We start from the raw sequence: 26,848 nt of genomic DNA on the forward strand, positions 1-26,848 counted from the left end.
TCTCTGAGCTAGGCTTCAACAGTATGTGAACCATGAACTTCCAGATGTTCAAGCTGGTTTTAGAAAAGGCAGAAGAAGCAGAGATCAAATTGCCAACATCCATTGGATCATAGTAAAAGCATGAGAGTTCCCAAAAAAACATCTACTTTTGCTTTATTGACTATGCCAAAGCCTTTTACTGTGTGGATCACAACAAACTGTGGAAAATTCTTCAAAAGTTGGGAATACCAGACCACCTGACCTGCCTTCTGAGAAATCTGTATGCAGGTCAAGAAGCAACAGTCAGAACTAAACATGGAACAGACTGGTTTCAAATCAGGAAAGGAGTACATCAAGACTGTATATTGCAACCCTGCTTATTTAACTTATAAGCAGAGTACATCATGTGAAATGCCAGGATGGAGGAAGCATAAGCTGGAATCAAGATTGCCAAGAGAAATATCAATAACCTCAGATATGCAGATGACACCACCCTTATGGCAGAAAGGGAAGAACTAAAGAGCCTCTTGATAAAAGTGAAAGAGAAGAGTGAAAAAGTTGGCTCAACATTCAGAAAACGAAGGTCACAGCATCTGGTTCCATCACTTCATGGCAAATAGATGGGGACACAAAGGAAACAGTGTCAAACTTTATTTTCTTGGGGCTCCAAAATCACTGCAGATGGTGATTGCAGTCAGGAAATTAAAATATGCTTGCTCCTTGGAAGAAAAGCTATGAGCAACATACACAGCATATTAAAAAGCAGAGATTACTTTACCATCAAAGGTCCATCTAGTCAAAGCTATGGTTTTTCCAGTAGTCATGTATGGATGTGAGAGTTGGACTATAAAGAAAGATGAGCACTGAAGAATTGATGCTTTTTAACTGTGGCGTTGGAGAAGACTCGAGTCCCTTGGACTGCAAGGAGATCCGAGCAGTCAATCTTAAAGGTAATCAGTCCTTCATTAGAAGGACTGATGTTGAAGCTGAAACTCCAGCACTTAGGCTACCTGATGCAAAGAAGTGACTCATTTGAAAAGACGCTGATGCTGGGAAAGATTGAGGGCAGGAGGAAAAGGGGATGACAGAACATGAGATGGTTGGATGGCATCACCAACACAATGGACATGAGTTTGAGTAGGCTGCCGGAGTTGGTGATGGACAGGGAGGCCTGGGGTGCTGCAGTCCATGGGGTTGCAAAGAGTCAGGCATGACTGAGCAACTGAACTGAACTGAACTGTGACAGCAAATCTCAGGTTAATACCATGCTTATGCAGTTCAGAGGATAATCCTGTGGCTTTATACGCAGGTTTAGGGTTCTCTTGCAACAATCCTTCCTCTCTGTGATTTCCCCCATACTCTCTGACTTCAGGAGGTCCTATTTGCTGACCCTCTGGCTATTGGGCTGAAGTTTTAGTGTCCTTTTTTCTCATAAACCCCTGGAGAAGGAAATGGCACTCCACTCCAATATCCTTGCCTGGAAAATCTCATGATCATAGGAGCCTGGTGGGCTGCAGTCCATCGGGTCGCAAACAATCAGGCACGACTGAGTATCTAACACTTACATTTGTTTTAAACTTCCTATTATTGAACATACCTCAGCATTAAAGTGGTGAGAGAAAAAAGAGAGCAATAGCCTAAATTTCCCCCCAAATCTTTGGATTACAGGGACTTCTTTTCTGAGTTCTTTATGTCAGAAAGCAGGATGTTATCTCATGGTTTTGGTGCCCGAGTGACCACTACTCCTATCCTTGCTGTGCAGATGCAGCTTCCTGACTGGGGCTTGCGTAAGGCTTGGGCTGTATGGTTTTTTAAAAAAAAAACCTGGAATTTCCTATGCAAATCAAAACCACAGTGAGGTGTCTCTTCACACTCCTGGGAATGCTGTTACTAAAAAGTCAAGAAATAACAAGCGTTGGTGAGAAGGTGGAAAAACAGGAACCCTCATATATAGTTGTTAGAATGTAAATTGATGCAACCACTGTGGAAAGTAGTATGGAGTTTCCTCAAAAAAATTAATAGAACTACCAAGAAACCTAGCAATTCCATTCTTGGGTATTTTTTTGAATAAAATGAAAACATGTATTTCAAAAAGAGATATGCACCCCTATGTTCATCACAGTGTTGTTTACAGTAGCTAAGATAAAGAAATAACCTAAGTGTCCATCAATGGTGAATGGATAAGGAAGATATGTATACACACACACACACACACACACACACACGCACAAAATGGAATACTACTCAGGCATAACAAGATGAAGTCTTGCCATTTGTAATAATATGTATGGGTCTTGAGGGTATTATACTAAGTGATATAAGTCATATAGAGAAAGAGAGATACTGTATGATTTCACTGATATGTGAAATATAAAAAAATAAACAAAACCCCAAATAAGTAAACAAAACACAACAAACCCATGGCTGACTCATGTCAATGTATGGCAAAAACCACCACAATATTGTAAAGTAGTTACCTTCCAATTAAAATAATTAATTTAAAAAAAACCAGATACATAGATACAGAGAACTGAGTACTAGTTAACTAGGGGAAGGGGCTGAGGACAAAATGGGTAAAAGTAAAAACTATAAGTTGACAGCAACTTAATTTTGGATGGTGAACATGCTAGTTTATATAGAAGTCAAAACATAATGTACACATGAAACTTATATAATGTTATAAAGCAATATTATCTTAATAAAAACAAACCCAACCCCCCCAAAAGAAACAAAACTGGAGCTTCCCTACAACTATTCTTATAGGGTTCTCTTTCCTCATTCTCTGGACAGAAAAGAAGAGAGAATTTCTTGGTAATTTTTCTGTTCATACACACAAATTTGTCATGTCTTAAAACCTGAGATCATGGGAGTCATGGGGAAAAAAAAAACAAAACAGGTGACTCATGGCTGTATTAGTTATTTTTATGTTTTTATTTCCTTTCTAGATCTACTTGCTATTATTATATACATTTGAAAGTTCTCAGTTAGTGTCTTGTTTACTTATAATAAGTTTGGGGGAAATAGGGTAGATTGTTTTTGTGCGTGCATGTGTGTGTTTGTGTGTGTGTATGCATATGTGTGCTTAGTCGTGTCTGACTGTGAATGCATGGGTGGTAGCCAGCCAGTCTGCTCTGTCCATGGAATTTTCCAGGCAAGAATACTGGAGCGGGTTGCCATTTCCTTTTCCAGGGGATCTTTTCAACCCAGGGATCAAAACTGCATCTTTTACATCTCCTGTGCTGTAGGCACATTCTTTACCACTGGGCTACCTGGGGATTTAGGCTATACTTACTCCATCTTAATTAAAATTCAAACCTCAAAAAATTGAAGCTTGAGATTTAGAAATAAATTAATGGGAACCTCACAAAAGAATGACTTAGTCATTACTATTCTGATAAATTAGGGTCATGACATTTAAGAAACCTAAAAACTCACTGTAAGGAAGATTCAATAGTTTTTTTGTATTAAATGCTTTTTACTTAGTTGGTTGGATTTTGAATTATCCTGTAGTTTCAGTTCTTCTCACGCATTAAATTATTTCACTACTCCTTGACATAATAAGGACTGGGTGTTTTGTTTGACAAATGATTCATTTGACCTATTTATGAATAAATGGAATTGTTTGACATTTCTACTACAAAGAGTAAAGATATTTTAATTTTTTTATATTATTTTTCTTCCTCAGTGAAATGACTTCTTAAATGTTAAGAATTTTAGTCACTTTTGAGAATAAATTGCTTTACGGCAAAAATGGTTTTAACATCTATATATCGTAATAAATTACATAATAGCATCTATTTGCTCTATGCTCTAAACTTTAAAAATTTTAGATGCATTATAACAAGAAAGAACATTGACTGTAATACTATCCCTTTATGATGCACTAAATTCTAAATTGAATACTTTTCCTAATAAAAAGGAACAGTTTAAATTTTAACAATTGCCACACCTCCTATAATTCCTACCTTTTCATATTCTCATACATATTTTAATCTTGATAATGAAATTTATTAATTACAAAAATAAAGCTTTCTGTATTCTGCCTCTTACTAACAATCATTCAAAGTGAGTTACCTCATCTGTTGGTGCTGCAGCTTCTCTACTATACAATTGTAATAGCACCCATCATTTTACATGATTGTTACTAGGATTCCATGAGGGTACAATATCTGTGAAATGGACCGGCATAGTGATTTGCAGTTACTAATGGTTATAATGTATTATTGCTTCTCCTTACTACCACCACGGCTTCTTATTATCAAACTCAATAGATGACATTTGTGCTATTCTTGATGTCCCCAGCTATGCCAAACATAGAGCCTCTGGCCCCATCATGTAGGTGATCTTAATAGAATCCTCATGCATTGTCCATATAGAAGAATATACTGGGTACACAACATCACTGTCAGTTTCTAGTTACCAGTTGTTTTTAGGAAATCTATGATGATGAGATTTATACTGATGACATTACAAAGCTAAAATGAGTCAAAGGGACAAGTGAGCTACTTTCAGGAGTACAAAGGAAATCATCCATTCAACATATATTTCCTGAGCTCCAGCTCTATACCAAGAACTGGGTTAAGATCTGGAAGTTAAACTGCCAACCAAATGTGTCTACACACAGATTTGTGGAGATATCAGAACTCTCTAAATTCTTTCAGATAGGGATTATTTTTCATTCATTTTAGTGCTCTCAGCATTTAGCAGAATTTCTGACATATGATAAGAGTAGTAAATTAAATTTTTGAGTTATATCTCATGGCCAATTTTTGTTGCTAAGTAGCATCATTTTTAAGACCTGGACTGGACATGCCTGAGCAACTAAGCAGAGTGGTAAAGAGCCCACATGCCAACGCAGGAGACAATAAGAGGCGTGAGTGTGATCCCTGGGGCAGGAAGATGCCCTGGAGAAGGGAATTGCAACCTGCTCCAGTATTCTTGCCTGGAGAATCCCATAGACAGAGGAGTCTGGCAGGCTACAATCCATGGGGTCACAAACAGTTGGACATGACTGAAGCGACTTAGCATGCATGCAGGGTCACACCCTTTCTACAAAATATAACCCCAGTAGTAAAATCTGAAACTGTTTTGATAGACTCAGAACAGGATATCAAAGCCACTGGCTTCTCTCAACCTTGTGGCAGTATACCTAAGGGACCTAACTTGAAGACCATCCTTCTAAAGAAGTACCACCACTCATCACATCAGATGTGAAGAATGTCCTGTTGAATGGTATCTGCGTAATCTAGCTTTTCTTCAGTACCTCCCATTTTCTCTTACATAAAAATCTTATCAGAACAATATATGATCATTACACTGAGCAAAAATCACAAACTCTATTCTTTGTTACATTTTCATTAAAATAGTGAGAGTCAGAGGCCTGCCATACAACAAAGGAATTCATGATCCTGTGTGTCCTGAAAGCAAACCTATTCCTAGCAGCTCCCACCAAGTCTCATGGACTCCAGGGAGGGGCACATCTCTGTGGAGGATTTGCTTAAGCCTCCCTCTTGATTATGGTTTCCCTCTGTATGTTTCAGTGAGATAGGGAAATCCCAGTCACATCTATTCTCTCTCCACATCTTCGTTTTAATCCATATAGCTAGGAGTTCTCATCTCATAGGGTTCTATAGAGACAAATATAGAGAGAGGGGGAGCAGACTAAGCCCATTGTCTGAGGGAGTAGTTGGAAATAACTGAGTTTGAAATAAGAATGTGGATTAAAATATATTACATATTCAAAGAACTTTAAACTGCTGAGTAGAGCCTCTACTCTGCCCAAGAAGGAAGCCTGGTCAGAGTCCAGGCAGTGAAGAGTCCATCTTGCAGTCCTGCTCCCGCCCCACCATGGAACATGAACCCTGGTTCTACCTGACCCAGGAGCCTGAGCAGGCAGCCTTAGAGCCCAGTCTGTGGTGCTACTTCAAGTGAGTATTTTTTCCCAAGCACAAACCAATTAACTCAGTTCTCTGTAGACACTGACCCAATGTCCCACAAATTTAACTTAATTCTGACACTGTCTCCCTGCAGATAGCATGAGATTCTACAGGTTAAGCAATCTTAGTTGCACGACTGACCACACTTCAGAGGCCAATTACAGGGTCAAGTCATTCATTACCTGTGCTTCCGACTGATTTGTTATAAATCAGGTTCCTGCAACTCCCCTCCATGGGTTTGATTAATTTGCTGAAGGAGCTCACAGAACTCGGGAAACCAGTTTATTTACTAGATTACTGATTTATTACAAAAGATATTAAAAGATACAAATGAATAGCCAAATGAAGAGCTCCATAAGGCCAGGTGTGGGGGAAAGGGGCACAGAGCTTATATTCATACTCATTCTGAGCTTGCCCAGCACCTTCACCTGTTCAACAGCCTGGACACTCTTCCACATCCATCCTTCTGGGTTTCTATGGGGGCTTTGTCACACAGACATGACTGTTTGGTGATTGAACTCAGTCTTCAGCCTTTCTCCCTCCCCCAGAGAGGCTGTTCCAGTACTCTCGTCACAAGTTTGCTTCCCCTGGAACCAGGTCCCCATCTGTCGGTTGGTGTTCCTTCAGTCAGTTAAGTCTTGTCCAACTCTTTGAAGCCCCATGGGGTGTAGCTCCTCTGTCCATGAGCCTTCTCGGGCAAGGATACTGGAGTCATTATGATTTCATTCTCCAGGGGATCCTCCTGATCCAGGGATGGAACCCAAGTCTCCCGCATTGGGAGGCAGATTCTTTACCCCTGAGCCACCTGGAAGCCCTTATCCTTAGGCTACCTAGGGGCTTTCTAAAAGTCACCTAAGCGGTTTAGGAGCTCTAAGCCAGGAATGGGGACAAAGACCAAATACATATTTCCTATTATCAGTTCAGTTCAGTCACTCAGTCGTGTCTGACTCTTTGTGACCCCATGGACTGCAGCACGCCAGGCTTCCCTGTCCATCACCAACTCCTGGGGCTTACTCAAACTCATGTCCATCGAGTTGGTGATGCCATCCAACTATCTCATCCTCTGTCTTCCCCTTCTCTTCCTGCCTTCAATCTTTCCCAGCACCAGGGTCTTTTCCAATGAGTCAGCTCTTTGCATCAGGTGGCCACAGTAATGGTGCTTCAGCATCATTCTTCCAATGAGTATTCAGGACTGATTTCCCATCGGATTGACTGGTTTGATCTCTTTGCAATCCAAGGGACTCTCAAGAGTCTTCTGTAACACCACAGTTCAAAAGCATCAATTATTTGGCACTTCAGCTTTCTTTATAGTCCAACTCTCACATCCATACATGACTACTGGAAAAACCTGAGATTTGACTAGTTGGACCTTTGTTGGCAAAGTAATGTCTCTGATTTTTAATGTGCTGTCTAGGTTTGTCATAGCTTTTCTTCCAAGGAACAAGCATCTTTTAATTTCATGGCTGCAGTCACCATCTGCAGTGATTTTGGAGCCCAAGAAAATAAAGTCTCCCACTGTTCCGCATCTATTTGCCATGGAGTAATGGGACCAGATGCCATGATCTTTATTTTTTGAATGTTTAGTTTTAAGCCAACTTTTCCACTCTCCTCTTTCATTTTCTTCAAGTGGCTCTTTAGTTGCAGGCAGATTCTTTACCAGCTGAGCTACCAGGGAAGCCCAATATGATGACTAGGGTTAACAATATTGTGTATTTGAAAGCTGCTAAGAGAGCAGATGTTAAGTGCTCTCACTTTACACACACACACATACACACAACACAAATGGTAATTATGTGGGATGATGGATGTGTTAACTAACATTATTGTAATAACCATTTTGCAATATATACATATATCAAATCATGGGGGGAAGCCCAGTAGCTCAGCAGGTGTCAAGAATCTGCCTGCAATGTAGGAGACACGGATTCAATCCCTGAGTCATGAAAATCCCTGAAGGAGGAAATGGCAACCCACTCCAGTATTCTTGCTGGGAAAATCCCATGGACAAGAGGAGTCCATGGTCTTACAAAGAGTTGGATACAACTGAGTGACTGAACACAACAATATCATGTCATCACACATACGCATTAAACATTGTTAAACTGACAACGTTATATGTCAGTTAAAAAGTATTTTAATCTTTTTATTATCTCTGTGCTAGACTAGCAATTGGACCAGGGAAAAAGATGTGAAGGCTTGTTGTTTGATCACTTCTGTAATTCATAATTCATTTCAATACTTCCCTCCCTCTTTGCTCCCCTGGCCCCTCAATCCCCACTTCCTATAACTTACTCCCTCCACCATTGCCCACCCACTCACTCCCCAACCACTACTAGGATTGGTTTTCCTTTAGTTTTCATCCTTCGGCTTCCAAGGAAGCCAGAGTACCTAGTAGGTCAGTGATAAAGTCTATCATGCCTTAGACTCTGAGTCATGACCCTCATTCAATCTTTCCTTGGCCCAGTTCCAGGGACTGAGGTTTTCCTTCTTTTTTGCTATTCATTCGTGTTCTGCTTTCCTGAGAACAGAGTTCTGTAAATGCACCTGCAAGCCATGTGCCCAGAACTACCTCCATTTCCAGTAATGGTTCCCCTCCTGAACAGGTCTCCAGGAGCTGGCACAGTCTCCAGTGCTCGGGAGATGTGTTCACTCTGATGAAGCTATACTCTCATAACTTGTGTATCCTTCTTTCCTATGTTATACTTAACAAGATGTTTATTAATTTTTATTAAAAATTTAAATGAAAAACAGGAGGGTTCAGTGCAAAACACCAAGAATTCGGAGAAAGAATTTCTATATCTTATAGAAAATAACATTTGGGAGGAGAATGTCTACATGGTTGATGCGAACTGATAAGAGATGCTCAGAGAAGTTGCATAAATTGTTCTGTTTGGCTTTGGAAGGGTGTGTGTGTGTGTGTGTGTGTGTGTGTGTGTGTGTATGTATAGAAAGAAGGCAAACAGCTAGAAAAGCCCCCAGAGATGTCTTGCCTTTTAGTTAAACCCTGCAATGAATTTTATAAAATGCTACTCAGTACTTTTCTGATGATAAGTTTCCATATCACTCTTGTGACTCCAGAGGTTCTGTTATGTCTGGATTTCCCTTGTATGCCCATACCCAACTAACTGGCATCTGCAGGTGACAGAATAAGGGCTGTACATGCCATCACCTTCTCAAAAATTAGCCTTTCAGGGTCAGTTTGTCTGCCCCACTTCCTGCCCTCTTGAACACCTATCTTGTACTGACCCCAATATGCCAAAACCAGCAGCCTTTTATAGCCATGTCAAGTGTTTTCACACACAATATAAATGTTTCTGCTCTCTGATGTTGAGGCAGGCCATAAAACATATTTAGTATTGTTATTTAAAGTTCAATTTGACCTGAGTCCCTGGTAGCCTGGGGTGAGAAAATTCTGAGGATAAAAAGGTTACTAGTAGTTTTTATGGATCAGGAAAGCTCATTTAAGTGATAAATCTGGAGGACAAGAGTTAAAGTTGTCTATAGATAAGTTATATCATGACAGGATGGTGCCCTGAATAACCCTAATCTGCATAAACCATACCACTGTGGAAGAAATTTAGGTATTTTTGCTTTAAGACACTTTGAGGTTATTATGAGCCATATTTCCTAAATATTGTGGATTTCATTTGTTTGTTTATGGGCTTATGCCCTAGTCACACAAAGAAGAGTGCAGAATTTGAGCCAAGAAAAAGCGAAACCATATTATAGAAGCTACATTTTTAATTCATTTTATTTGAAACTAGAGATAGGTGAACTATCTAAAATATTCATGGTGTCTTGTTTATCTTTGCCAGAAATGGACTTTGTAAACACCAAATTCTTGTGACTACCAGTTCTGATCTTTAAAATGCAATACTGTTTGAACACTCTGATAAAAATCTGTGTTCTAAAACTGGTTAGAAGTTTGTTAAGTGTTGTAGTTACTCTCTTTATTCTAAACCCATACTAAAGAAAATGGATTATTCACAAATTGTGTTAAGGTTCTAGGAAAGCACAGATAAAAATATTCTTGAATTCAAGTAATTAGTGATCTAATTTTGGAATTTAGACATATAAATATAGTTCAGAGTCATAAGGGTTATACTAGAAGAATGTTCAAAATCCTAGAAGCATGAAAAAATCATGACAAAGCAAGTAATGGCTATGTTGGGCTTTGAAGAATGAGAGCTGATCAGGAAGAAGAGTTGCCGTTAGGAATAGGTCATGAATGAATGTGTGTATCATGTTATGGATGCAGAGAAGCAGCTGGGAGTGAGGCAGTTGTGTGGTGGAGATCAAACCTGAAGCAGAGAGCACAGTTACAGTATCACATTGCAAGGCTATAGCAAAAATCTGTGTGCTCCGTCACTTAGTCATGTCCGACTCTGCAACCCCCTGGACGGTAGCCCACCAGGCTCCTCCGTCCATGGGATTCTCCAGGCAAGAATACTGGAGTGGGCTGCCATTTCCTTCTCCAGGGGATCTTCCCAATCCAGGGGTCAACCATAAATCTAAGTAGTAAAATTTACTATCACGTTTAACATATTTTCAGTATCGGAAAGTTCTTATCAAAGGAAGAATTACATGTTTGCAATTAGATTTATAAATGCTTTGAAAATTATTCATTTAATAAACACTTATTAGGTATGAGTCACGTAACAGGTTCTGGAGAAGGGAATGACAACCCTCTCCAGTCTTCTGGTCTGGGGAATCCCATGGGCAGAGCAGCCTGGCGGGCTACAGTCCATGGGGTTGCAAAGAGTCAGACACGACTGAAGCGATTTAGCATGTGTAACAGGTATTGAAAAACCAGAAATATATAAGGATGTGTGCAAAGATTTAGCTATAATGATAGTCATCACAAGGGTACTTACAACAAAACCTGAAAACAATCAAAGACCCACAGTTATTAGACTGCTTAAAAATAGCAGTTCCTTTGTGAAGAGCCAACTCATTGGAAAAGATCCTGATGCTGAGAAAGATTGAGGGCAGGGAGAAGCGGGCAACAGAGGATGAGACGGTTGGAAGGCATAATCGATTCAACAGACATGAGTTTGAGCAAACTCCAGGAGATAGTGATGGACACGGAAGCCTGGCGTGCTGCAGTCCATGGGTTGCAAAGAGTTGGACACGACTGAGTGACTGAACGACAACAATAAGTATGTATATATACAATTTCTCTTTTAAAATGCACATGAGTTTTGTACATTTTCTTTCCTTTTACAAAATATTATGAACAATTTCCAGAACTGTTTGCCATCTGAATATAAATGCATTCCAGCATAGTTATAGCATGTATGTATATGTATACATGTAATATAGATGTAAGTATTGAGATGCCATATAAAAACATAGGTACTGTAATTATGATGAATGTACTAATATGTGCTGTGCTGTGCCTCAGCTGTGTCCAACTCTTTGTGACCCCATAGACTGCAGCCTGTCAGGCTCCTCTGTCCATGAGGATTCTTCAGGCAAGAATACTGGAGTGGGTTGCCATGCGCTCCTCCAGGGGATCTTCCCAATCCAGAGTTTGAACCTAGGTCTCCCACATTGCAGGTGGATTCTTTACAGTCTGAACCACCAGGGAAGCCCATTAAGTAATATACATAATTTATTTTATAGTAAAAGTACATGAAAACTTATGCAAATTGTTCATATGTTTTTAAAGAAGACAATGTAAAAATATGTACCTTTTTAAAAAAGAAAGGATATATTCCTTACAGAAAGAAATATGAAAAGTGTATACATGACAGTGTGGACTGGTTATAACTGGGTAATAACATTGTGATTTTTATCATCTTATATGTGTTTTCAATAGTGAGCTACATATTTTTGTAAAGAGAAATTTTTTTTATACCAGATATAGTCAAAACTTGTCCATCTCTATATGAAGTTGCAAAGGCCAATAGAACTCACACAAACTATTCTATGACCTGTGAATGCAAGGTGAAATGTGAATATGTTTGCTTGGGTTTGAATGGGTGACTGTACATGATGGTTACTTACAAGCCTTTTGAACCTGAGAAAATGCTGACTACCGATATCTGAATTATACCTCTGTCCACATTATTTCTGCATTTCTGAATATTACCTTAGCAACAGACCAGAGTGGTTTATGTCAGGCTAGGTCAATGAGTCTCCAAATTCTTGGCATAGAAATTTGATCCAAAATTCAGATTGCACCAGTCTAAAGTGGACTGGTGCAATCTGGCAAAATTCAGATTGCACCAGTCTAAAGAGTATGCACTTCATGTTTAAATGCACACATAGAGTTAATCTGGCTTGTGGAGCTGACTTTTTCTTTAACAGTATGTCAGTAAATTGGGAGCTAAATGGTTTCTAATTTCATTTTAATAGTTCTAATAAAATTTAGAGCCCCAATAAATTTAGAGTACCATAATTATAATAAACTATGATTATAAAGAAATTTTATTTTGCATGAAATACAGATTTGTGACCACTTAATAATGAGAATGTACACTTCTAGTGGAGATGTAGTAGACGTTAGTGTGCTGAATACCTTCTTTATTTTATGGAACAGAGTTGTGCGTTGTAAGCCTAACCTAATTTGAATTCTTTTTAGGTAGTTTGTCAAACGATTATAAAAAATCAGAAAGAAGGAAAACCATTTAAGTTAGGCACCACTGGAATACAATTTGGACTATATGCAATTTTAGTTACTTTCTCAAATGATTATCAATTTGACTAAACACAGAGTTCATCTATTACAACTTTTCCCCATGTAGATTCTATTCAAATATCTTTTCATATATAATATTCTGAAGAGGTATCAAGGCTAGTCAGAGATTTTTCCTTCACCAATGAAATTCTTTATAAAGTACATATGTTTATATATTACTTACATTTAAATTATATATTTGTGTATTACTTATAGACATAGTGTTTTACCTAGATGTTTTTCTCTTCATTAAGCATTAAACACTCAGAACTTTTAAGCTCAAACCTTTTTGTACTTGAGGGAAATATTCTTCCCTTACATCTATATTTTCTGGAAAACTTTTTCGTGATTTCTTTAGGAAGAGTATTGGGTCCCTTTGGCTAAACTCTGTTATTTTAAGTTACTTTTCTCCCTTTATGCCCTTTTTTCCCCCCAGTAACTAAAAGAGTACGTTTGTTTTCCATAATATTGATTTGGTTTTTCAGAGTGACCTTAACAACTTTTAATGTAAATTTTAATTTTATTTTTTAGTATCATTAGGTTTTTTTATCTCATACAGTTTCCTTTTATTTGCTTCTCAGCACAATTTTATTCTAGTATATTTTAAAGTATATTTTCTCTATATTTTAAGTACTGTATATTTTATGTTGCAGAGTCATGCTATACACAATATACTGTTAAGTGATTTTTTTGGGGGGTGGGTTAATTTATTTAACTACTAGAAGTGTCTGACAGCTTAGTGCTTAGACATATTTTTTGCCTAGTCACTCAGTCGTGTCCGACTCTTTGCGACCCCTTGGACTGTAGCCCATGAGGCTCCTCAGTCCATGGGATTCTCCAGGCGAGAATACTGGAGTGGAGCTTAGACATATAGATTTGTATTTATTTATTTCTTGGACATCCTCAATATACACTTTCACTGCTCTTAGAGTCTTACTCTCATTTGCAGATGAATGGTTAATAAATTTATACAAATGTGTATGATCATCTCAGATCATTTCATGGCTGATTGTGAAATTGAGTCATGGATAGGTCAAGCAGGGAAATGACATTATTCACTAGTCTTCTTCTGAGCTGAATCAATTTTCTTTACGTAATTTCCTTTGTGTTCCATCATCCAGGTCAGATACAAACTATGGTTGTTTCTAGTCTTCTTAACAATGTTATCCTCATTCTTTCTAAAACATATGAAATATACTACATAACAATATATATACCTATCAATAATATGGATGAATTGAATATAAAAACACTCCTAAATACCACTATCCTCTGTGATTTCATGTTTTGCACAATACCTTCCAAACCTTTTATGTAATCTTTCAGAATTTTACATAGTAAGAAAAAAGTATGCATATGTAGTATTCTCCTAGAAGAAATCACAAATCAGGAAAAATGCAAGCTTGTGTTTTGACCAAGAAAGCCTTTCTAAGAAGCTGGGACCTAGAAAGTGTGTTCCTCCCTCATGATATAATTTTCTTTCTTTCTACCCAGGGGGTGGGGGGGTAGGTTAGTGGACCATGGAAAAATTAATTCAATATTGTCTAAACAGAGTTCAAAGTGTACAGAAGCTATGCCGTTTAGTATGCGAAGCAGCAGAAAACTTGACATAAAACACTGCCTTGAATCCTTTTGTAAAAATAATTGAGACACACTGATGGTCTATGTTTACAATAAGAATGACATAAAAGTATCATCAATGAGAGAAAAATAAGTGTGAACTGATTAATATTATATCATTCAGTTCTGAGTCTTGTCTTAGAATAAAGTTGATTTGTCTTGTCTACTTGTGAGAAGTCCACTATGCAACACGGATAGGGAGATTACAATATTTTATTGAGGATGCAAATACAAAGTAGCATGTATGATGGAATTTCTTCTCAAACCAATTAAATGGAAAGGTCAATTCCATATGGCCTAAATAAAAAAGAAACCTGCTCAAATAAAACCTTGAAACTTTATGATACTGACACAAAGGAAAGGGAATTGCTAATATTATTTAGCAAAGAAAGACTGAAACAGAAGTGGTCTAAAGGCATTATTCTAGAAATAGGAATGTGGGTGGAGAGGGGGAGGGCTAATTTTCTGTTTAATGTTTACATATAAAATATAAATTGAATTCCTTCTCCCCTGCACATCCATTTTTATTATAACATAGAATAAATAAAAATAGTTACAATAAGTTTAATGATGTAATTTAAAGTTTGAGGATGAGGGAATATCCAAGTATAGTTCTAGAAGCCCAGCACTACTGTTAGTGCTTTCTAATTCTGTTTCATATGCATGTACAGTGGAAAGGATTTAGGTGGTTTGGGGCAGTTTTGCTTTCTTGGAAAATGGCAGACAGCAGAAGTTGTTTTTCAGTCACTAAATCATGACCGATTCTTTGTGACCCCATGGAATGAAGCACGACAGGCTTCCCTGTCCTTCATTATCTCCCAGAGTTTGTTCAAACTCATGTCCATCGAGTCAGTGATGCCATCCAACCATCTGCTGTCTTCTCCTTTTGCCCTCAATATCTCCCAGCATTAGGGTCTTTTCCAGTGAGTCAGTTTTTCACATCAGGTGGCCAAAATATTGGAGCTTCAGCATCAGTCCTTCCAGTGAATATTCAGGGTTGGTTTCCATTAGGATTGACTGGTTTGATCTCCTTGTTGTCCAAGGGATTCTCAAGAGTCTTCTTCAGCATCACAGTTCAAAAGCATCAATTCTTCGGGGCTCAGCCTTCTTTATGGTCCAGCTCTCACATCTGTACATGACTATTGGAGAAATCATAGCTTTAACTAGATGGACCTTTGTCAGCAAAGTGATGTCTCTGCTTTTTAATATGCTGTCTAGGTGTGTAATAGCTTTTCTTCCAAGGAGAAAATGTCTTTTAACTTCATGGCGGTTGTCACTGTCAGCAGTGATTTTAGAGCCGAGGAATATAAAATCTGTCATTGTTTCCACTTTTTCCCCATCTATTTACCATGAAGTGATGGGACTGGACACTATGATCTTAGTTTTTTGAATGTTGAATTTTAAGCCAGTTTTTTCACTGTCCTCTTTCAACTTCATCAAGAGACTCTTTAGTTCCTCTTTACTTTCTGCCTTGAGGGTGATGTCATCTGCATATCTGAGGTTATTGATGTTTCTTCTGGCAATGTTGATTCCAGCTTGTTTCATCCAGTTCAGCATTTTGCATGATGTGCTCCACATGTAGAGCCCCCCAGGGCTTCCCTGGTGGCTCAGACGGTAAAGAATCTGCCTGCAATGGGAGACCTAGGTTCAATCCTAGGTTGGGAAGATCCCTGGAGGACATGGTAATCCACTCCAGTATTCTTGACTGGAGAACCCCCATGGACAGAGGAGCCTAGTGGGCTACAGTCCATAGGGTCGCAATGAGTCAGACACGACTGAGCGACTAAGCACAGCACTCTACATATAAGTTAAATAAGCAGGGTGACAATATATAGCCTTGTCATACTCCTTTCCCAATTTGGAACCAGTCCTTTGTTCCATGTCTGGTTCTGTTACTTCTTGACCTGCATACAGGTTTCTCAGGAGACAGGGAAGTTCATCTGGTATTCCCATCTCTTGAGGAATTTTCCAGTTTGTTGTGAACCATACAGTCATAGGCTTTAGAATAGTCAATAAAGCAGTAGATTTCTTTTTGGAATTCCCTTGTTTTTTCTATCATCCAGTGGATAAACATTATATTCAACAGACAACTTCTCCTGCCATATTTTCTAACAAAAGTGATCTATGAACTGATGCCACATTCTCTCCAAATAATTACTGCTGACTCATTTTTTTCTGAGTCATAGCAACCAAAAAGAAGGCACAGGTTTTAATAAGCTCATTTTGAAACCTTGTAACATTAAATAATACATACTTGCTATAAGAAAATACCAGGTGAAATTGAGTGTTTTCAGGTGCAAACAGGAATTTGTATTAAGAATGGTAATTTGGGTGAGAAGCTAAAAACTAGAACTGAAGATCTCTGAGCATGTGTTCTCAAGAAAGAAAATGTTAAAAACATGAAGACTGCTAATGGCAATTTTAGTGGAATCTGTCACAACCTGCACCAACCCATTTATCTGTTACCACCCTGAAAGATTCAGTGCTGAGAAATTCTTCCATTGTGGAGGTTGCTGCATTTATAAACTTAATGTGCAACAAGCCTTTTTATCTGGATTATTTTATAATTTTCCCTGTGACATGTTGGAGAGCATCAATGATATAAGGGATTCTGCAGTTACTAGATTAGTTGGCATTATTCTCAAAAATTTTGATGTTCTTTTAGAGAAAGAAAGTATGTATGAGTCAATTGCTTGCTCGTTTATTTTTACTTTAAAATATCCTAAAGGTCCAGATTTTCTTCCCAGACAAGCAGATGCAGATGACGCAAGGCTTGATGAAAAGCTTAGTGTGGGCTGTAGTTCTGGACACTGAGACTGGACCTGGGAGGGAAGTAGGAACACAGCTTTGGGGGAAAAAAACAGTACTGGGGAAAAACTGTCCTGTAGAAATTCTGGCAAAGACCTACCTGGAAAAGCATGCCATTAAACCTTAAAAGAAGGCCAGGCAAAAACGGAAGAATCAGGTTTGTCAGCAAGACTTGAGCAGGTAGGGTCAGGAGGGAAAAAGAGGAGAGTGGCTGAGGCAGGGAGAAAAGAAAAACAATGCCTTCTTGTTTTGATGCTTTGTTACCCAGACTCTAAGGCCTAAGCACCTAATATAAGCCAAACCTTATTTCTGTCCCAGGTTACTGAGTTAAGCTTGTCGTCATGTCTGTGGTTTAGATAGCAGAAGGGACCAAAAGTTACAGTGGGTTTTCATTAAAGTGCCTGGAGTTAAAAAGGTAGTGAACTGACAGTTTTCACACCATGAATTTGAGTTTGAATTTATCAGACTTACAGTTTAGTTACAGATGGTGACTTTGTAATAAAAAGCAAATCAGAAAGCCTATATAGCATTAGGTGTGGTTTCCTTTTCTAACAATTTTGCCTAAAATGCAGGAACATTTTAATTATATTTCTGGTCATTGCTCTTGTTAGAATTGTGCTAATTTTTCTAATTTCTAAATGGGGCCACAACACATTTGAATAATTTTTGTCTATTTTCCTTATATATTTTAGGAGGTAGTTTCAGTTTGATTCTCTTGATATCTGATTAGATTTTCTAGCATCAGTTTTCCATTCAATCCATTCAAATCAATTTGTTGAGGACAGTTGAAAGTCAGACTTTCCCCATTTCAGTCCTAGACCACCATTCCAGCTTCAGATTTTTAAAAAATGAGGCAAAACAGTTTCATCTTATACAACATATAACATCAGTTTCAATTGTACAACATAACGATTAAATATTTATACACATTGTAAAATGACTACCACAGTAAGCCTATTATAACATCATCATACAGTTGCACAATTTTTTCTTATGTAACTTTTAAGATCTCTTATCAAATTTCAAATATATCAATATAATATGGTATTAACTATAATCACCATACTGTATGTTACATCCCCATGATTTATTTGGTAACTGAAAGTTTGCACTTGTGAACCCTCTTCACCCATTTTACCCATCCCCTCCCTCTGGAAACCACCAATTTGTTCTCTGTGAGCTTAGGTTTCCTGTTTTATTTTAGATTCCACGTATAAGTGAGACCATATATATTTGTCTTTCTCTTTCTGACGTATTTCACTTAGCACAAGGTCCTCAAAGTCCATCCATATTGTTGCAAATGGCAAGATTGCCTTCTTCTTATGGCTGAATAATATTTTAGTGTATGTGTGTATGATATTTTCTTTATCCATTCATCCATCAACAGACACTTAAGTTGTTTCTGTATCTTGTCTCCATATGCTAATGGGAATACAGTTTAACACTTTTTTTTTCTGTAGCTTGTATATTTCAAGAAAGGTCAAGCATGTACCATGTTCTAATTTTTCTATCCTAACAGTTTGGTATTATCAATTTCACATTATGAAAAAGGCATAATAAATAGGTTATATTTGACATTTTTATAGGACTTTGAAAAATTAAAAATTAGACCCCAAATAGGAAAGTTATTCCGGCTCACCTTCCTTAGTCCTAAAATAATGGGCAGGAAGGGTGTTCTTTTGTTTTTTTTTTCATGCAAATATCAGTCTTTACTTCTAAACCCTGTTTATAATAGCCAGGACATGGAAGCAACCTAGATGCCCATCAGCAGACGAATGGATGAGGAAGCTGTGGTACATATACACCATGGAATATTACTCAGCCATTAAAAAGAATTCATTTGAATCAGGAAGGGTGTTCTGAAACTATTACCTTTCAGGGTGGAGAAGCTTTATCCTACATAAGGTACAGTGGAACACAGATGTGAATAGTAAAAAATGCTACTGAGAACCTTGACTTTGTCAGAGAATAATGATCCTCTATACAAATTATGCAGGTATATCTTCAATATACTATATTGCAATCTTTTTCAAACTGCAATTGGAAGATCTCTAGGGATACATTCTCAGGTCTGTAATGCTTTCTTGGTTAAATGTTTGTGTTTTTATTTTGGTAAGTTTAAAAATAAGGACATACTTGGGGCTCATGTCAGCAACTTGCATCTTAAGCATTGCATGGTGACCTCATTTATATTGGGTTGCCCAGAAAGTTCATTTGAATTTTTCCTTAACGGGTTTTCCTGTAACACGTTAGGGAAAAGCCTAAATGAACTTTTTGGCCAACCCAGTATCTGTAATTCTCTTTAGCATGAACTGGAGGTATTTTAATAGGATATGAAATTAAAGAAGTATCCTTAATATGGACACGTAGTAGGTGATGAGAAAATGACACTATAGCATGCTCTGCTAGGTTTTATAGTGGCAAAGAGTGAGGAAAGTGGTGAGAAAATGATTCATTACAAGATTTATGTTAACATGCTGCTGCTCTTGAGATAATAGAGTCTCACCCTAAGCAGTAACTATTTCACCTTCATCTGCATAATTAGATGTTATTGAGCTAAACTTGGTTTTGTGGTTGTGCTTATTTTGTATTTTTTGCTACTTTACCGTTTTATGAAAATGGAAGGCAAAAGGGGGTCATCTCAAGTTTATGTTCATATTTAAGTCTTGTGTGAAAAGGTTTTCCTTTTAAATAATTTTATATTTTAAAATAATATTTTAGAAACAGTTGTGTAGTTGAAAGATCATGAACCTTGGAAGTAAAGAGATTCTCAAGTTCTGATTTTGTGGCACCATAATTGAGATAAGTTAACTTCTCTGTGCCTGCTTTTATTATCTGAGAATGATCACAGGAACTTTGTTGTTAAAATAGGTAACAGATGAAACCACGTGCAGTCAGTATAGGCTTGTTTTCCTCCTTCCTTTTTTCTCTCTATTCTGAATCTACATTTCACCTTCTAACCTTTTCAATAGCAACCCACCAGGAAAGAGCATGGCCCATCGATTGGCAGCACAGTGCATTTTTGGTCCATTTAGCCCTAGTGGAAATTACCTGAGAGAGGGAGTGGAAGATACGGCTAATGCACTGGAATTATTTATAAAAGTAAATTACTCATGCTGTTTCTAGTCCCCCAAAGCACAGGTAATCAGGATGTACTTAACACCTGTCTCCTTAGGCTGAGTTGGAAGCAATCTAAGGATAAAAGTCTCTTTTAGACTTTTTTCTTCAAATTAACATCTGCCTTGAATTTTTAATACTAAGTAATTAGCAATAAAGCAAACTTCTATACCTGTTACTAACAGATTTGAAATTATCTTTTTGATTAAAGTTGATGTGAAATAAAAACCTTTCAACTTTGGAATACAATGGTTTAAACAGTTTATATACTTTTCACACCTACAGAAACAGAATAGCAAGTAATAGATAATAAAAGGGCTGACACTATCAATTCTTTTAACTCTTTGGAGGAAAAATCTCTAGCATGAAATCTTCACTTATAAAATTTTACTGTGAGACTTCATTGTTACATGACAAAATCCTGCATGGTTACATGTAACATGACAAAAAGACTGCATGATTACATGACAAAATCCTAACAGTAAGAGAATGAGTATGAGTTAATCTATCATCTCATTCTAGTTAGTTTGATAATCCATACAGTGTGGTAATGATTTAATACCATGGTCTGGTCCATCTTTAACTTTTATGATTCCTTATACTCATTTATTTAGCAAATAATCTTTGCGATCAATGCATTAATAGGTTATGAGCTCTAAAGAGATGCACTCAGCGATTTATAATCTACTAGAACTAAGACTTGTGTTCAGTTACTACACTTCTGGATTTTTTTTTTTTGGATGCCCATTTGAGGGGAATGGGAATAGAGAAGGACCCAGAGGTGGTGACTTTTGAGCAGAATCTTGAGGAATGGGTACTGTTGGTAGGATGGTGTAGTGACTATTCCACATAGACGAGCATGAGCAAAACATGAAGAGGGCTGTGTTCAGGAGTGGCAACTGCTGCAGATTGGGTGGAGTAGAGATCCTTCATAAAGGCAGTTAGCTTAAGAGAGGCTGTAACTTCTCTAAGTGGGTGATTAGAGAGCTTAGAATGCCAAAATGTTTACCTAGGGTAGCAATGTGCACTAGACCAAATGTAGAATGGAACAAGAGTGAACCTTGAGTTTAAAAGAACTTTAGATGCTTAATGACCATCAACAGAGCTCATCCTATAACCTGCTTAAGAAAAGTTGTGAAGAATTGTATGTTTTCTAATCCCACTGAAGAAAACGCTGATCCTTAATTAACAAGAAAAGAGACAGCTTCTGCCTACCATTCTGTCATAGATTTAGGGATTAGTAACCATATTTCACTAGATCCTTAGACCTAATTGGCAATCTGTTCTCTACAATGGATTTATATATACCACTTCTTGCTCTGACCCATGCATGACAAGTATAAGAATCTTGCCAATGCAAAATAATATGAATGTTTTCTCAGCTCCAGGTACAAAGCAGTAAGTATACCCAACTCAGTTTGTTATAACAGCTAGGAGTATGGTTCTTCAGCCACACAGTGTGAGTCTAAATTCTGCCTCCACCCCTTTCTAGTTGTATGACTTTGAACAAATTATTCAAGTTTCCTGTCTAGAGTTGAGAATAAATACGGAGTTGGTATGGGAGGAATTTTAGATAATGTGGATATTTTTTCTTGATGCAAACAACAAAAAGTGACAGCTTCTTAAGCCAGTTGCAATGTGGAATCTGAAACCAAAAGTTCTACCTTGTAATATTAAAATCACCCGTCTTTCCTGTAATTAGAATGGCTATTTTACCCATCCATGATTTTTTAACGTGACACATTGGTCACTGAAAAATACCATTCACTGAATTACACAGATCTTCAAAATGCTAATACATTTCATACAACAATATTTTTAAAAACCCATGTTAATTTTGCCACCAGTGTTATTAAAAAAGTCTTTAGTAATTGAATTGATCTCAGACTCACAATGAGGAATACAAGGTTGCCAATATTCTAATTTTAATTTCAAAGCTACAATTATTTGCAACATGTATGTTAGGTTCTCCTGACAGGCTCACTGTTCATTTTGAGAAATGTCTAACAAATACCATAAACTTAATAAACAGTTTGTCTTAAGTTATCTTTTCAAGTAAAAATGGAATTCCATGAAAAAAGTTTCTTCACCCAACTGAAATAATTGAATTTCTGAAAAATAACCATCATGTTTTGATATGCAACATAAGTGCTTTACACATAATTCACATTTAATCACTGAGATTATCAGACCTGTACTCAGGAAGTTGATACATAAAATCTCTTTACAGCTTCATTAAATACACTCAGGTTAAGATGCCGTTTTACAAATTCAAACGCATGGCAGTGACTGCAGCTGGCACTACCCATACCCCGTCGCCTTGACTTAAAGTGACAGCAGTTTCACTGCCATTTTGCACCATTCATGCAAACATGGAACATGGGAACAGGTTCTTTCTTCATTTTGCATGTGAACTCTCTTAACTCTGTACATTGCAAGGGCTTCCCTGGTAGCTCAGCTGGTAAAGAATCTGCCTGCAATGCAGGAAACATGGGTTTGATCCTTGGGTTGAAAAGATCCCCTGGAGGAGGGCATGGCAATCCACTTGCGTATTCTTGCCCGGAGAATCCCCATGGACAGAGGAGCTTAGCGGGCGACAGTCCATGGGGTTGCAGGGTCGAACACCACTGAGCGACTAAACACAGTACGTTGCACATTATTTCTCTGAATCTGTGGTTTTTGTTTTCCTGTCTTTTGAAGAGATTTTCAGTTTAATGTTTCTTTTTTTTTTTACAGCTTGTTGTTTGTCCTAGGAAATCTTTGCCTAATCTGTGACCACTAAAATTGTCTTCTAGAAGTGTTGTGACTGTTACTTTTAGGTCTATGCCTCATTTTTAGTTATTTTTCATGTATGTTGTAAAGCGTCAGTGCTCGTTTTCCATATATGTCAGCTCCATCGGTTGAAAAAATCTGAAAATGACTTATTTTTTATAGATGTTAGACTGTTTGCTAATATTTTCAGGATTTTTGTTCATGAGGACTGCTGTCCTGTAATCTTCTTGTAATGTCTTGGTCTAGTTCTAATATCAGAACAAGGCTGACCTCATGAAATAAGTTGAAAATATTTCTTCCCCCTCCATTTTCTGAAAAATTTTGTGTAATGATGACTGGTGTTTATTCCTTGAATGGAAACATTTATAAGAGAAACTATATGGGATTAGAGTTTTCTTTGTGGGAAGATAATAACTTCAACTGTATTCATAGTATTTAAGGCTATTCAGATTTTGTCTCTTCTTGTGTCAATTCGTGATTTTTATTTTCCTAATTTTCCCATTTTGTCCTATGTTGTCAAGTTTACTGACATAAAAATGGTCGTAATTTGTTTCCTTAATTAAGATTCATAGTGGCGACTCCTGGTATTAGTGATTGGCAGTTTCTCTGGTTTATTTGATTGGTCTAATTAGAGATCTACTGATTCTATTGCTCTTTGGAGAATCAAATGTTGATTTCATCGATTTTCTCTTATTTTTCTCTTATAAATTGTTGATTTTTATCCTCTATTATTTCCATCTTTCCATTTAATTTGGGTTTGCTTTATACTTATTTATCTAGAATAAAGATTAAGGTAGGTGATAAAGAATATCTACCAAAAGCCTGTAACTAAGATTATATTCAGTGGTGAAACACTGAAAAGCTTTCTTCCTAATTCTGAGAAAAAGACAAATATGCCCGCTTGCATCACTCTTACATACAACATGGAGTTGAAAGTTCAAGCCAGTGTAATAAGGCAGGGGAATAAAAAAGATAACAATTAAAAAAGAAGCAACTTCCTTAATTTGCAAATGACATGACTGTGGGAGTGTTGGCCTGTTAAATTACTCTACCATATATTGTAGAAGAGGGATTCTCTCATCTTTGCTTTAGAATTTGCTGTTAACGTACCTGAAACGCCAACAAAAATGCAAGGAATCCTTTCTTTGAGTGTTGGAGGTTTTCCCCTAAGTTTCACATGGTATATATTAGTCATCCAGACATCTCGTAAATTTACTATGTATAACAAATGCAGATGTTCAAGCTCTCAGAGAGGTAGTGTGTAAATAGGTTCTGGAGACAAACAGTAAGATCTGTATTTTGCTAGTCACTAACTATTAACACCGTGGGCAAGTTTCTTAACCTCGCGGCTCAATTGAGTTTCCTAAGTTATATAGTGCTAATGATAATAGTATTTACCTCCCTGGACTATTATGAGAACTAAGTGTGAAAACATGAATGAATACAGTGTCTGATGTATAGAAAAAGCTCAAATTCTAGTTACTCATATTACTGTGAAACAAATGTTCCCATTCCCCTTCATGTGTTCCCTCTAATTAAAGAATAATGACAACATTACTCACAAAAGTTTAATACATTAGAGAATTTCCATCAAAAACCAAGATTATATACATAGACAAAAGTTGGAAAAGCAAACAAATAGAAAATTTGTTGGCAGAGGAAAGAAAATTAGCACATATGGTAAAATAGTCAATCCTACAAATTACTTACAAAATTATAATATAGAAATTAAATATCATTTTATAACTAGTAAATTAGAAGCATTATAATTAACAGCCACTGCTGACCAGGTTGGAGTCAACAGGTATACTATATTGACGACAGTGTGAATTAATTCTTTTTGGCAAACAATTTGCAATACATTTGGAAAGAAATCTCATGAAACTGATGGGCTACAGTTCATGGGGTCACAACAGTTGGACACAACTTAGTGACTAAACCACCACCACCATCCTTACGACTACTGTATACAATACTGGGCTTCCCTGTAACTCAGCATCTATAGCTTTGTCTCCTCCTCCAACAGAAGACAGAACGAATTCCATATTCAATCTTTCCAATGTGCCCCACGGTATCAGTTACCTGGGTGTTACCTGACATCCTCAGCTATGTATGAGGATGAAGGATGAGAAAATATTAAACCCAAGGCCAGGAAGTATGAGCCTATACTAGGAAAAGAATACCAAAAACTCAAGCAGTAAGAAGAAATGTGGGGCCAAAATAACATGCCTGAGGTCAGGTTAAACCATGTCAGAACTTTCAAGATGTGGAGTTTGGAAGACATGGTTCTAGGGATATACTGAGAGGTACTAAGAATCTTATCAATGGTATTCTTATGCTGTTTGTTAGCGCCATCTTTTGAAATCTGAAAAGGAAATTTATCGTTTTGAATTGGAAAACAGAGGACACTAAGAAATAGACATCAAATTTTGAGTCCTTTTGGTAGAACAGATGAAATCTATTTATTTATATATGTATCTGACTAAAAGAAAAAGATTAATTTGGTTTAGTCCGCTGGCTCCTATATTCTCACTCACCAATAGACTGTTATTGATTGGATTATGAAAAGGCTAACAAAATCTCTGACCAAATTAGGAGACTTCAGATAAACCTGCATCAGAGAACAGCATGCAGAGGATACGTTTCTCCCAAGCTCTTATTAAAATACTCATAAAAAGACTGCACAGACCAATTACTAAGCATAATATGATATTCAAACATCATTAAAGTAACAGGAATCTGTTTAAGATCTGCTTTCTATTTGAGTCTAAATCAGAGACCTGGCGATGTCCTCAAGAAACTAAACACAAATAGCTCAGTGCATGCCTCACAGCTTTCTCTGTGTTCCCTCTGTTGGTCCAGCCACGTGCTATAGGATTCTTCCTCACCTGAATGACATTATTAGCGACAGAAAACACTAATATTACCTCAGGAATTGGCTAATTATTAAAAGCTGATATCAGCTATATTTATTCTATAATTTAATTTCATCTGCTGCTTGGTAATTTTGCTCTTACATACAAAATTTACCACCAACTATGTATCTCAGGCTCCCTAATATAGAAAAGACTTGTGTAAGAAAAAACATTTGGTGACATACATAAAATCACAATTATAGTAATTGGACCATAGTTAACACTGATTCAGAAAAGAGGAATTTATGCTGTTATAAGTGATTATATAAGGAAGAGAAAATGGGCTAGGTAACAATATTAAATTTTTATATAAACAACATGAATCCCAAGTTCTTATAAAGTGTATATTTAAAAAACAGGTCAAGGTGAAGGAGTGAATCTTTACTTTTAACTTCCATATGTGATCATTTGGGTCTTTTTGCCTTGGATTCATTTTCCTTTGGAACTTTTCCGTTTTGACACTGAGTAAATCTGGCTACTGTAGAAACACCATCCACAAACTTGGTTTTGAAAAGGACGTTTGCGTTGTTGAACATACCTTCTTTTAGGGATACCACAATGAACTTAAGGGAAAAAGGAAAACATAAAAATTGTAGCATCCTTGAAGTTTGCTCTTTTTATACTGCAGTTAAGAATCATTTGGAAAAAATTTGATTTTGTTATCTCTTTAAATGCTGGGCTCCAAGCAAATGTACATAATAAATAGTTATCATTAGGCACCTAAATGAATTCTTTCCATATGCAGTTTTAGGAGTCTCTTAATTTTACTGTGAGTGCTTCATTACCCAAGTTACTATTTCCTGCTGGCTGACTGCTTGTTGCTATCTTCTCCAGTTAGTATCAACTGTCTTATTGCTAGCTCTAAATGCCACTGTTATCTGCTAAAAAATGCCATAATAAATACACAATCTATGATAACTATAAGCGAAGCCCCCCAGAACTGTTCAATGCTTTATCTATACAATCGTACTTGGTAGCCCTAGTTACTGCAGCAACAGTTCAATAAAAAACTGTTTTTA

At 37.1% G+C, this 26,848-nt stretch overlaps 1 protein-coding gene and 1 long non-coding RNA gene across 3 annotated transcripts in view; one reads left to right on the forward strand and one right to left on the reverse strand.

The window, feature by feature from the left end:
- The window catches only part of LOC139032414 (uncharacterized), a 167,107-nt gene that overhangs the window by 124,230 nt on the left and 16,029 nt on the right, over positions 1 to 26,848 (forward strand). The gene's annotated exons all lie outside the window — the stretch shown is intronic.
- The window catches only part of SMC2 (structural maintenance of chromosomes 2), a 49,245-nt gene continuing 46,865 nt past the window's right edge, over positions 24,469 to 26,848 (reverse strand). The window contains exon 25 of the mRNA XM_020909006.2: positions 24,469 to 26,392. Within this exon, the coding sequence (XP_020764665.1) occupies positions 26,234 to 26,392 (159 nt within the window). The 3' untranslated portion in view covers positions 24,469 to 26,233. The remainder of the gene's footprint in view (positions 26,393 to 26,848) is intronic.

Source organism: Odocoileus virginianus, chromosome 31 (genome assembly GCF_023699985.2).
Source record: "Odocoileus virginianus isolate 20LAN1187 ecotype Illinois chromosome 31, Ovbor_1.2, whole genome shotgun sequence".
In the NCBI taxonomy this organism is placed as follows: Eukaryota; Metazoa; Chordata; class Mammalia; order Artiodactyla; family Cervidae; genus Odocoileus; species Odocoileus virginianus.